The following is a 13,836-nucleotide window of genomic DNA, read 5'->3' on the forward strand; positions in this document are numbered from 1 at the left end:
GCTTGTTCTTTCCAGGCGCGTCAGCATCGAGGTGAAAACATTTCAACTTTCAAGAATGCCGCAACCGCACCGCAGGTCATGTGACAAGAACCAACCGACGGCTGCGTTTTCCACGCGAAATGTGATCCGCCCCATATGCATACATTTGCATACACGAAAAATACAGTCTATACTCCAGGCTTTAAGAACATACATCAGTTCAAAAATCGAGCTGAGCCAGCTAGACTTGTAATCTTTTAAGATTATCAGCCTGATTTATATCTATAGCTGGGGCGTCTACTGCTTTTTCCACGCCCCCTAATCTCCTATTAATCAGCCAAACAAATAGCCCCGCCCTAAACTCCCACTATTGGCTCAGCCAGAACCAGCTTAATGTTTTAAAGGCGTTACAGCAGTTTTAAGCTTTATGCATTATGTATAAAAGTATTTTTACGCTCACAAAAATGCCACACTTTACCTATCAAGAGACCTTTAATGAATCCGAGTCTCTTATTCTCACGTATGTGTGCGTGTGTGTGTCCCTCACCTGCAGCGTGTGTTAGTTCAGACCGCTGGTTCTGCCCAGAAGGGGACTCAGGCGCAACAGCTACCCGTGCCTAGAGTTCAACAGGTCCCTCAGCAGGTACACACACACACACACACACACAAACACACACACACATTGATACAAGCACATGACAGCCAATCACATCACACCCCAGCAACCCACAACACTTCCGGCTTATCTCTTTCCCTTCTGCTTATCTCTCTTTCTGTGTCTATTGTTCCTGCATCACCAACTCAACAACATGCCGTCAAAAAGCCCTGAAACACAGACACGCATCACCTTCACGCACGCCATGCCTGAAGCATCGCAACTAATAGACTAATAATTGCTTTCCCGTGAGTTTCTAATTGAGGTGAATCTTAGTGCTCACTGCCCTCTGCTGCCTGCATCCTGAACCTCATTTCGCTTACAGAATCCACATCGATGCATCTCAGATGTAATGCACTGCATTTGTACCAGTCTGATCTGTTTATCTGTGTGTGTCTTTTAAGGTTCAACAGGTCCAACATGTGTATCAGTCCCAGGTGCAGTATGTAGAAGGTGGAGAGGCGGTCTACCCCAATGGCACAATGTAAGCATCTATCTGTCACCCTCATGTTGTACTAAACCTGTATGAGTTTTTTTATTCTGTTGAATACAAAAGTAGATATTTTGATAAATGATGGTACAGTTGATGACAGCACACATTGACTTCCATAATTTTATTTTAGTCAACTGTGTGCTTACCATCATTTATCAGGTGAACGGTTACTTTTGTATTCAACAGGTGAACGTTCCCTTTAAGATGACCTTAAATTGGTGTGAATACCCGACTCTTTCTTATTTTTTCAGTCGTGCTGCATACTCGTACAACCCAGAGTCCCAGCTGTACGGACAGGGTAGCGGAAACACCTATTTCGACTCCCAAGCGGGTGGTACCCAGGTCACCACTGTCGTCTCGTCTGCCAGTGGAGTGCCTGCCCACAGCATGGTGGGCATCTCTATGGATGGCAGTCAGATCATTTCCAGCGGCAGTGCCTATTTGATCCACGGTGGAATGGAGAGCGGCCGGCACCACTCATCTCACTCGGCCCGCTCATCATCTGCAATGGTACGATCCACTAAAATTGTGTTTTAGTGTCGGTTACTTCAAGTATTCGGAAAGCTGAGAAATATGTGAGCTACCCTGCCTCACTTTATTCCAGTTTAGACGCCAGTATTTTACAATTCTGTTTATTTTTAAATAGTTACTCAGAGAGATGTTTAATACTCTAAAACATTATCATCTGAGTACAGATATCTCTCTATTTTGTTGTGCAGTGGGCTTGAGGAGGCAACTGCCTCTAAATAATTCAGCTCTGCCTTGTTTTAGCAGTTTTCACAGCCACTTGAGTGGCCTCCGAAACAAAGCAACCCCTGGGGCTCATTACCATTTACCCAAAAGCCCTCGGGAGTCTTTTAAACACTTGGAAGGATGCCAGTGTTTTATCGTCTACCCAGTCTCCCTCTTTGCCACTCTGCCGAATCTCACTGCCTTCTTTTTTCCCTTTAATCTGTATTAGGCCTCACTTTATTCCAGGTTTGGATAGACGGCAATTTTTTTGAGAAATCAAAATTCTGTTTGCCCACTGGACTTGGGTCCAATAGCAGACACCAAACTCCTCTTCCCCAGCTAATACCTTTAAAAAAATGTTTATGTGTATAAATTATGCTGTATTAGAATCATACATAAACACAAAGGCTGCAACCATGCGATTTAAGAAGCGTCTAAAGAGCCGGTCTCATGTTCGAGGGTAGCGTGACCTCGCACCCGTGTGCTCGGCTCATTAGCATACATGAGGCCGAGACAGGAAAAGTGCCGTAACCCTCCGAGTTCCTCGCATTTGCATGCTTTTTGTCCACCCATAATGAATGTGGCTGCAAATACTGACAGACTGTAATGGAAATGCTCAAAATTCGGCTGCAGCTAACAGACTGATTTCCTTTTCTTTTTGTGTGTGTGTTTTTCTCTGTCGTCCCCCCCACACATCCCACCCCCCTCCATTCTTTCTTCTCTTCCCCCGTTTCATGTCTCGCATGCCCTTACTTTTCCTCAGCTTGAAATGGCGATTGAAAACCTCCAAAAGTCAGAAGGGATCGCCACTCACAAAAGCAGCCTGCTCAACAGCCATGTAAGTCGAACCGGGGAAATAAAACTTGATTTGAAACCCTGAAAGAAAAGGCCAGTTTGTCTTGCCTGCTTCTTTCGCTTTGCTTTACACCGCTGCTGTGAGCATGCTTACGCAGAACTGCCCATTGCTTGGTTTTTATTTGGGTTTAAACCCCGTCCCACTGCATTCACCTATACACCACTTATAGAGATGCTATATTGGCATTCTAGGGGCTGAAGGTGGTTTGTATGTTTTTTAGCTTTTGTGAGGCTAATGAAAGGCCCTGATGTATAATTTGAATATTTCTGTATATTCCAAATCCACACACAGTCTATGAATTGATAACTTAACAGTAAAGCAGACCTCTCATACATTAACGGTTTCATTTCGCAAGGTGTAATCAGATCCCGATCGAAATGTGTTAGATGTTTAACAGCCTGAAGTGGCTTAGGGCTCTTGAGTCCGGCACATTTGTGGAGCTCAACATAAGGACAGACACCTCAGCCCACGGTTATGAATATTTACCAATATTCAATTATCCTCCTCCTAAGAGGGGGCTGTGTTGGCTTAACAAAGCCTGTGGTAACGCTTGTGTCAGTGGAGGGCCTAATTTCATCTTCACATATTAGCTATTACTTGTGCTTTAAAGTCCGCATTTCAAATAGAGGCATTTATTATGTATAGAACTCCCTTTTCCATGTTTTAATGTACCTCCGTAGGCCCTGCAGAAAACTCCAAATATTTTTGCATTCATTCACCTCGCCCCTTGCATGTTTGGTATATTTTGGCCTTTGTGATATTTCATATACCTTTAAACTCCAATCTGCAAATTTCCACACATAATCTGTGTAATAAAATGGGAAAGTGTGCACATACCGGGGTTTTGGTTCTGTGTGGTTTATGCTTTTGTTTTTGTGTGCTCAATACTGTAACATTTATAGTCTAGTTGTTTAGAACATTAATGAAAGTAAATTAATTTGATATTGCTTACCAGTTCTATTTATTGTGTTTGTGTGCGCAGCTGCAGTGGTTACTGGATAATTATGAGACTGCTGAGGGTGTGAGTCTGCCGCGGAGCTCTTTGTACAACCACTACCTAAGACACTGTCAGGAGCAAAAACTGGATCCGGTCAACGCAGCCTCGTTCGGCAAACTCATCCGCTCCGTCTTCATGGGCCTTCGCACACGGCGGCTTGGCACCAGGTCAGATAAAGAGTTACAAACACAGTTTAGGGTTAGGGTGTCACCAAATCAAAATCAAACCTGACTACAGCCACTATTAGCATCACTACAACCATAAACACTATCCACAACCCTAAAAACAACTAAAACACCACTTATACACATTCACCTGACTTTAAATGTCATTAAAGGACAAGTTCTGTATTTTACACTTAAAGCCCTGTTTTTAGATTGTTTATGATGAAATGGAACGGTTTTGACTGAAATTTGGACATATGATGCTGGCCCGAGAATTTTTGGGTGTTTCTTGTATCACCTCCCACCTCTATAATGGCTGTATAGGTGCACAGGAACAATCCTTCCTAAAATGCATTAAACTTTCATTTACAAAGACGTGAAACTCACTGAGTGGTCAGGGGTGTTCACTGATGTGCTCACGGAAACGCTGCAAAAGACGCATTCCAACAGGTTTCATCTTAGTTTTTGCCAACTCCATTGACTTGTATTAGATGTGCTGTGAGGTACGGTATTACTCCACGCCGGGAACCCGGTTGTATTCCTGCAATTGGCAAAGGCGGTTTATCGCCACCACCTGGGCTGGAGTGTCTATTATTCAAGCTCTCAGCGGAAGAATGTACGGGTGTGAGGCGTTTGGAAAAATAGGTCCACAAGTTTACAACGAATGCTAAAACACCTGTTGGAAAGCATCTTTTGCGGCGGTTTTTGTGTGAGCATGTCGGTGAGCGCCCCTGGCCGCTCGATGGGTTTCACGTCTTTGTGGACGGGAGTTTGGTGCATTTTGGGAGGCATTGTTCCAGTGCACCTATACAGCCATTATAGAGGTGGGAGGTGAAGCAATAAACACCCGAAGGTTCTCGGGGCAGCCGCATATGTCGAAATTTCAGTCAAAACCTTTCTATTTCATCATAAACAATCTAAAAAACAGGGCTTTAAGTGTAAAATACCAAACTTGTCCTTTAAAAAACTTTTACACTTTAAAAGTGTTAAACTTTTTTCCAGCGTAAACTTGTCCTTCACTTTGCGAATTATACTTATTGTTAGCTTATTGACAAATGTTAAATGCTGTCTCATTTGTAAGTTGCGTTGGATGAAAGCATCTTCTAAATGAATAAAGGTAAAAGCTGCAAACACTATATATATGACGCACTAAAACCATAAACTCTCTCTAACTAAAGCCACAAACAATTTTACGTTTACACAGCAATTATACTAACAACAGACAAGCTTATCGTATTAGCTTTTGAAAAAAAACTTCCCTAAACACTTTCCCTCGGGGGAATCCCTGTCGCCATTTTGAAGTGCGTTCCACTTTGTCAAGTGGACGAGGGAAGTTTGTATGGACAGACCCTCGCTCCCTCGATTTTGACTGAGGGAGTGAGTCTACTTCATATGTACACTTCAGGCAGCTCCATATCCCACAATGCATCACGATTGTGATGTCACTTCAGCAACTCGCGCTTTGCACATGGAGGGGGCGGTCTCCACTTTCCATGTGATCAAGGGCTTAGGGCAATCCATTTGAACCTACTTCAAGTGTTTCAGCAGTAGTGGGCACTCGTACAATGTAAGCAATGACGTACATCCGAGTGAACGAGACTGAGGGAAGTTAGCGAGGGAAGGTCATAAAAAACGAACTGGAACGCAGGGCTAGTGATGGGAGAAACAAAGCTTTTTTAAGCTTCGAATCAATTGAACTAATTGCTTCGGAAATTGATTCAGCTTTTCGAAGCTTTTGAAACACCACACACGCTGGCGACACCTGCTGATCAAAATAGTGTAAAAGCAGTTCTGTCCAAACATTTTACAGTTTTTACAACTCCCCCTTGTGGTGAATCATCAGATTTTCGTAACGTTTTGAAACAGTTAATGCCGTAATGAAGCCTTGTTTGCTAAAATCACGCGACTTGGCCAGTTTGAAACATGCTCCGAACCAATGATTCGAAACAAAAGATTCGTAAGCCTCATGAAGCAGTGCTTCGAAAGCCACCATCACTAAGCAAACCCACAAACGAAGAAGAAGAAGCTGATAGAGGTAAATAGACAGCGACTTTTGTTACAGTTTAAGTTAAATCACTTCTCAACTTGCCCCATCATTGTTCTTGCGTTGAAGAAATGTGACGATTTTTTACCTGACGAGAGGGATAATAGTGAACTAGAGATCGACCGATATATGTTTCCTGATATTTTCCGTGACATAATGGGACACTCCACTTTTTTTGAAAATAGGCTTATTTTTCAGCTCTGCTAGAGTTAAACATTTGATTTCTACCATTTTGGAATCCATTCAGCTGATCTCCGGGTCTGGCGGTAGCACTTTTAGCATAGCTTAGCATAATCCATTGAATCTGATTAGACCATTAGCATCACCCTCAAAAATAACCAAATCTAAAGTGGTACTAAACTCAATGGAAAAGCTAACCGAGCCGAAGTAAAGTGAATTGACACAACCCGACCCGTGGGGTACTATTAAATGGAAAAGCACCATAACACTATCAAAATACAAAATCACCCCAGACTACTGCCACACAACAAACACTATCAGACTACAGCCACATTGCAGGCCGAATCGTGCTCAGATCTCACAACAGCACAGATAAAAATATTCATCTTTTTGCCTCAAACACTGGTGTAATACTTAAAGAATGATCATGAGGTGATGGTCTGAAATAAATCACATTCAGTCTCAAACTGTGGTGTGTTGATCCAGAGATTGGGGTTGCTGGGATAAAAATGTGATGGCTTATTCTCTCCCTGTGTGTGTATATGTGTGTCTCAGGGGGAACTCAAAATACCATTATTATGGCATTCGTCTGAAGCCTGACTCTCCTCTCAACCGCCTGCAGGAGGATACACAGTATATGGCAATGAGACAACAACCTGTCCATCAAAAACAAAGGTGAAAATAATCATTCTTGTATGCAATCTTACATTACAGTTACATCAGAGTCTGTTGGTGTGTTTTTGTGTTACTCGGTTATTTGCATCCAGTCAGTTTTGATTAATTGAATCTATGCCTAATTAATTCCCACACAGGTTAATAGATGGAGATTCAAACTAGTTTTTCTTCTGTATTCAGACATAAATTTCACAAATTCACTCACATCTTAAGTGATCTCTGTAGTAAATTCTAATCCTCTAAGTTTCCTATTGTTTCCTGTGTCCAGGTTTAAGCCCTTGCACAAAATGGAAGGGATGGGAGACAGTTTGAACAGCAGCTCCCAGCATTTCTCCAGCACCCCTGAGCAAAGCGTGGCCGCCCAGAGCCAGCATCACCAGCAGTACATTGGTAAACCTATATGGCATGAACCACCAATCCCGTATTAGAATAAATTAGTATTTATCTACACTCAACCCAAACTTTTCATTTTTTATTTCATCATCCCACCACCCAATCCCTTCACACAGTAGTTACATTGCATATATGTGTGTGTTTTGGCAGATGTGTCCCACGCCTTGCCACCTTTCCCCTCTCCTGATCTCGGCTCATGTCCTCTGCCCGAGCCAATCAGCTTAAACGATGTGAAGAAACTACAGAGCAACTACAGAATCCACTGTGAGGTACTGCACACCTTTGACTATTATGAAGCTTTTTCTTAAAAATGATGCTCTTCTAGGGCATTCCTGTTTCCTTTCTACCTATGTAGTGCTGGTGCTGGTCTCACAGAAACCACTAAAATCTGGTATAGGGGTTATGCAACAGCTTGGTCTGGCTAGGCTGATGTTACAAAGCTTACAAGGACCCGATAGGAAGCAACAATGTTCATATCAACTAATCAAATAACTAATTAATTTAATTTGTGATAAACAACAGAGTGTAAGTCTTGTTCTGACAGGCAGGTAGGATGAGCTAAACGCTGCAGGAAATAAATATAATGCAGAAGAAAGTTAACATGAGAAATAAACACTTGTATTTCCAAATCATGTGTAGCCAGATTCTTTCTCGCTCTCTATAATTTTCGGTTTCTGGTTGGACGTACCTGAGTTTTACTTTACAAATGCAGCTGGTCTCATTACAGCACTGCTCTCAATATTCTGACAGATGGATTTGGCCCATCTTCATCTCAGAGCTTACAATCTTAATGTCATTTTTGCCGTAATGTTAGATTCTCTCTCTCTCTCTCTCTCTCTCTCTCTATCTCTCTCTCTTTGTCTCTCCACTGCACACCTTTGGTTCTGGTCTTTTTTTCTCAGATTAGGCTTTTCAGTCTTGCCAATTAACCTTTCATCCATCTGGATCTTTACTGTGCTGGATGAAAGGATCATCATCATCTCTTCTCATATCTTTGGGATGGACACCCTTAAAGCTCAAATAACACACGCTGTTTCTGCATTTCTGATGTTAATCTGGAGTACCTATAGAGTAGTATGACATCCTTTATATCTCCGAAGAGTCTTTAGTTTAATCAGATTCATAAAAGAAAGATTAGCTTTACCGAATCTTTCCGATAACGTACGAAAAATGAAGAAAGAGGAGTTACTACCGCGGGAGGAGCGAGTACGAGTCATGCAACACTATACAACACTGTTTAACTTATGATTCACCACATGTTCGTGTCATTTATATAATATGCACGCACCTATTTCCAACATAACACAAGGTCTTGCTTACCGCATGCAACTCATGACCCAGTTGGGACTTTTTAATGAAATCCAGCGCATCAATGTGATGTTTGAAAGCTCTAGCGTCTTCCGCTGATTGACGGGTGGGTGGGGTTTTCCAGGGGAACTGCCCATAAAACAAGTGATACGTATAGAAACCCCTGAAACGTCAGCTGGACTTGTAATCGAAAAAAACCTCTCCCGAAACTTGTACAAACCCTGGCGAAGTGCATTCGGCACAGAAATACTCCGTAACACGCTCAACTGCTTTTTTGACACTTTGCCTACGTTTACCATAAGGAAACAACTCTAAAACAAATTCAAAATGTGTGTTTGTTGAGTGATGTGAACCATGTGCATCACGTGTTTTGTCAAAATAAGTGCTTCCTGCACATGCGTCAAAACCGTTTATGATAAAAGAGACGCTCACATTCACAAAATACAGTACACGCAAGACACTCCTTTAACAGTAAACTCTGAGTATGCATGAGATTATGCGAGTATCTGGCAAACGCGAGCGTCTCTTTTATCATAAACCCTTTAGACGCGTCTGCAGCATGCACTTATTTTGACAAGACACGTGATGCATATACGATCACTCGACGCGCAGAACACACATTTTGAAATTACGAACCACACACATGATGGGCTACATACATGTTGTGACGAACTTCACATCGAGCACCCTCGAAAAAAGTAGTCACTGGGCACCATTGAAACATTAGTCCTTATATACGTAGTGTTCATCACTTTTGCATTCACGAAAGAGGATGGTTGGAGTTGTCACACTTTCTTTCTATTGGTTAAATATTTGCAAAACCCACAGACAGACAAGAGTAGCTAATATGATTCGAATCAAGGTTTCTGCCTGACAGCGGCCCAATATGGTACCCAAGCTGAGGCAAATGTTGATTTGTTTGAGCAGTGTTTTGTGTCACAGATCTGACTTTCGAGAAGTGACTTACAGTATATTATTAATTTAGAAGTTCCCTTTAAAGAAGTGCCTTGATATGCACAACTTTGTTTGATGTGTTTATGTAATTTCCACTGAAACAGGAAGTTAAGGTGGGGCATATAGAATGACTCCTCCCCTTTAAAAAAACGTTTAGTTTACCTCACAGCCTAGAATCTGATGGGACCCAAATGCAGAAATTTTCATGAAAATTATTGATCCATGACAGACAGATTTGTCAATCAATGTTTATAAATATCTTAAAGTTAAGGCTATATTGACATTAAAAGTAATTTTTACTCAGAGCTTTAAGTTAAGTGTAGTTTTAAGGCACAACTTCCATTTGTGATCTTTCTAAAGTTTGCTGCATATTTATAAGACTAGTACAGTACACTTTAAAATTATTGAATTGTCCCCTAGAAGCAGGGTGATCGTGCTTTCCCCTTTTTCGATGAAGGTAAGAAAGCTTGTTTGTCCAGGAAAGAGAATTTTCTCTTTTTTGTTTTGGAGTGCTGTGTTTAAACTGTTGCCGGGGCAACGGTAAACAAGGTTGTCATGGTGACCTGGCTGTGGAAGCCAAAACATAGCATGTGACCAGAGAAGGAGGAGGTGGAGGGCTCTGTGTAACTGGATACAATAGTGTGTGTCCTCATGGAGAATCTGAAATCTAAGTGTGAATCACTCTTAGACAGACACATACATTTTCACTTCTGCTCTTAAATAAAGTTCAACACCTTCCTCAATCCTCATGTCACGCTAAATGCCCTTTTTAATCTAAAACGAAATTTAAGATGGTTGAGTTTATGTACAGTTTTGTTAAACTCTTATTTATAGGAGATGGATTGCTTTCAGGATGGACGCTTTTCAATAAGTATTAGCTGTTTCATGATAAGACTTGATAAGATGTTTGTACAGTGATGATGTCATACTCGATTTGATCTCATTATTAATGCCAGCATGATAAAGAAATGTTACTCGTACTAAAGGAGGGAATTTATCTGACATTTATTTTAATTTATCTTAACTTATTAAAATGATCGTACAGCTAAAAAAAGCAAAATTAAACATCAAGAGCTTCATCTTTCTTTCTGTTTTTTAATAGGTGTAACTTTTTAATGTGTTTAATCCTGTTCAAACTTTGGTTTGTAATTTTGGTTTCTCTTTCTCTCTCTCTCTCTCAGGCAACTCTAGATGTAGTGATGAACTTGCAGTTCCATCTCATAGAGAAGCTATGGCAGACGTTTTGGTATTCAACAGCGCCATCTAGTGACGGAACCACTACCATTCCTAACAGGTGCCATATATACTAAAAATTATGGGGTCCAAAATGTATGGGATTTTAATTAGAAATTTAAAATAAAATTTTACCTGGGAATAGGAGGTTTTATGTTTTTGAAATGTTTAGAAGAAAGTGCATTTAAAAATCTGTAAAAAATGAGAATTGTCCCTACTTCTAGATCAGTAAACTAATTTTCTGATTTGTAAATATCTTTCATGTTAACTATTTATACAAATATAGAACATAGTAACAACATAAACAAGCGGCACGTAGCTTCCGGTAAACACTGCTAAGAATAAATAACAACAAAGTTCTTTAAACGTAGTTTATTTATATAACAAGCAAAAAAACAACACATAGATTACCTAGGAAACCAAAACATTTATTTTCGACGAGGCATTTGTTCAAGAGATCAGTTTAGCAACTAGTCAGACCATTAAAAAAACGAAACCGGAAGTAATGTTCGGATCCAGACGTGTATCACGTGCTTCCAATGAAACCGTCTATATGCTTGCTTTCATTGAAATACAAATGTCTCAAATAATGCCTGCTATTTTGAAATGTGTTACTTTTAAAACATATTTTAATTATGCAAATCACATTATTTTACAAATTATTCCATACATTATAACTAATTATAACTATTATCACTTGAAGGGGTGTCTATAAGACTGACCTGACACATTCATAATCATGACATGACACGTGCTATGAACATGAAACAGATTTTACGCATGTTTATGACATTAAGTGTCATTCGTTCAATTATGTCATTTTTAATGCAAAGATGACATTGTTTGAGATGTCTTTATTATGACTTGACATAAACCAATACATCATAACTTGTCATGACAACTGGACATTACCAAGACAACATAACTGACCACTTTTTACCAGTGATACAAATTGAATTTATCATTAAGTGTTAAAACTCTGTCAAATAGTTTTACAACAACATCATGAATATTCTTCAGTTCAACATGTTTTTTTAAGTTTCCTTAATGTTTAACAATAAAATCAATCATTCAAAAATAATAATAATAATAATAATTAAAATTGATAAATTATATTTAATTGCATTTGGAGACCGATTCACCTAAAATTAAATGAAAACAGTACAATAATGGGTTAAGCCATGCAGCGTTGGGTCCATATCGCTGCAAAGTTAATTACATTAAATGAAATTAATTAAATGTTTTGTTCGTTTTTTCTTCGATGTCAGAGAATTTTAGAACCCTCTGTGTGAGGAGGAACAAGCTCTGTTAGTTGTCAGTTTTTTTATTTTGATGTGTCTGTTGCATTTTTGTTAATTATTTGACAGAGTATTAATGACACTTAAATGACAATATTGTTATGTTAACCCATAAAGCTAGGTAATATCTTAAGTTTGACAATTATTTTGCTATGTCATGTTTATGACACATTTATGACAGGTTATGATGTATTGGTTAATGTCAAGTTGTCATAACAAAGACAATTCAAACTATGTCATCTTTGCATTAAAAATGACATAACTGAACAAATAACACTTAATGACAGTTGTCATAAACGTGGATAAAATCTCCTTCATGTTCATGACACGTGTCATGTCAAGATTATGAAGGTGTCATGTCGGTCTTATGAACACTTATGATCTAACACATTGATTTTTAAATGTATTTACTAACAGATTCATACAGTTGTTTTGTTGCTGTGACTTCTAAGATTGACTCCATAAATATCTGTCTGAATAAATGTTTTTGGGCATCTGTTTGTGCAGCGAAGAGGATGTGGAGGATATCCGAGGTTTCCCCAGAGAGAAGCTGATCGCTCTGTGTAAATATGAACCAATCAAAGAGTGGATGAGAAGCTGTGATCACATCCTATACCAGGCACTGGTGGAGATCCTCATCCCTGATGTTCTACGGCCTGTTCCCAGTTAGTACTTATACTAAGACACTAACAGTGAGCTGTTTTAGGATCAGTGTTGCAGTTATACTGTGACCAGAACGTATGAACTTGACTAATGGCAGATGTGATCTCACAGGCACCCTCACACAAGCTATCAGAAACTTTGCGAAGAGTCTGGAGAGTTGGTTAACCTCAGCCATGAGTGACTTCCCACAGGAGATTGTTCGCACTAAGGTACTGCGTATGTGCGTTTGTAATTTGTCTACACTTTGAGGACAAGATGTTAACAAAATAATTAAGCTAAATCACACAAAACATAATGTCTTTAACTTTAGATCCTTTAAAAATTTTTAATGATTACATTTTTTATTAAATATATTGTAAAAATCTATTATAAACTTTAAAGGTTAAAAAAATGCTATACAAACGAGCAAATAGGAAAAAAGTACTAAAATGCACCGTTTATAAATGTTTAGCATGGTCATTTTCCTTTAAGTTTTTCTATATATTTATAATCAATGTATTTTCCCCGTTGTATGCGCAGGCTGCAGTGGTGAGTGCGTTTGCGCAGACCCTGCGCAGGTACACCTCTCTGAATCACCTGGCGCAGGCGGCCCGAGCAGTACTGCAGAATACCTCCCAGATCAACCAGATGCTCAGCGACCTCAACAGAGTGGATTTTGCCAACGTTCAGGTACGTCCTTTTGGTTTCTGTCTAAAATTAGTTTAAATGCATATGCCGTACTGTCCGTATCTCACCCAGTGTGTGTTTTGTGTCACAGGAGCAGGCATCCTGGGTGTGTCAGTGCGATGAAAGCGTCGTCCAGCGTTTGGAGCAAGATTTTAAGGTGACCCTGCAGCAGCAGAGCTCTCTGGATCAGTGGGCCGCCTGGCTGGATAACGTTGTCAACCAAGTGCTGAAACCTTACGAGGGCAGTCCCACCTTCCCCCGCGCCGCCCGCCAGTTTCTGCTCAAGTGGTCTTTCTACAGGTAAAGTATGATTTAACCCACCAGCCCTTGAAATATTCAGCTTTGTTTCATTACTAAATATGAAATTGCCAAAGTCGACACTTGCAATCAGGGTTTCAATTGGCCCGGGGCTAATAAGTCATTTGTATTTATTTTATTGTATTTGTAGTAATTGTATTTACTAGCTGCTGACCGAAAATCAGCATAGGGAATCTTTATGGCTAATAAATGTTGTACCTTTTCTTGTTAATTGAGTCTTTTGAGGTA

General features: G+C 40.0%; 1 protein-coding gene across 5 annotated transcripts in view; it reads left to right on the top strand.

Annotated features, from left to right (window-relative positions):
- The window catches only part of rfx2 (regulatory factor X, 2 (influences HLA class II expression)), a 43,373-nt gene that overhangs the window by 22,154 nt on the left and 7,383 nt on the right, over positions 1-13,836 (top strand). For 2 of the 5 annotated variants that reach the window (XM_055168808.2, XM_055168807.2), the window contains 13 exons: positions 533-622; positions 1,039-1,118; positions 1,379-1,637; positions 2,623-2,697; positions 3,698-3,879; positions 6,656-6,775; positions 7,044-7,165; positions 7,319-7,437; positions 10,612-10,724; positions 12,469-12,626; positions 12,736-12,833; positions 13,144-13,293; positions 13,382-13,590. In XM_055168808.2, the coding sequence (XP_055024783.2) occupies positions 533-622; positions 1,039-1,118; positions 1,379-1,637; positions 2,623-2,697; positions 3,698-3,879; positions 6,656-6,775; positions 7,044-7,165; positions 7,319-7,437; positions 10,612-10,724; positions 12,469-12,626; positions 12,736-12,833; positions 13,144-13,293; positions 13,382-13,590 (1,775 nt within the window). The remainder of the gene's footprint in view (positions 1-532; positions 623-1,038; positions 1,119-1,378; positions 1,638-2,622; positions 2,698-3,697; positions 3,880-6,655; positions 6,776-7,043; positions 7,166-7,318; positions 7,438-10,611; positions 10,725-12,468; positions 12,627-12,735; positions 12,834-13,143; positions 13,294-13,381; positions 13,591-13,836) is intronic. The other 3 variants (XM_055168811.2, XM_055168810.2, XM_055168809.2) reach the window with 2 other exon arrangements.

This window comes from Misgurnus anguillicaudatus, chromosome 5 (assembly GCF_027580225.2).
Source record: "Misgurnus anguillicaudatus chromosome 5, ASM2758022v2, whole genome shotgun sequence".
Lineage (NCBI taxonomy): Eukaryota > Metazoa > Chordata > Actinopteri > Cypriniformes > Cobitidae > Misgurnus > Misgurnus anguillicaudatus.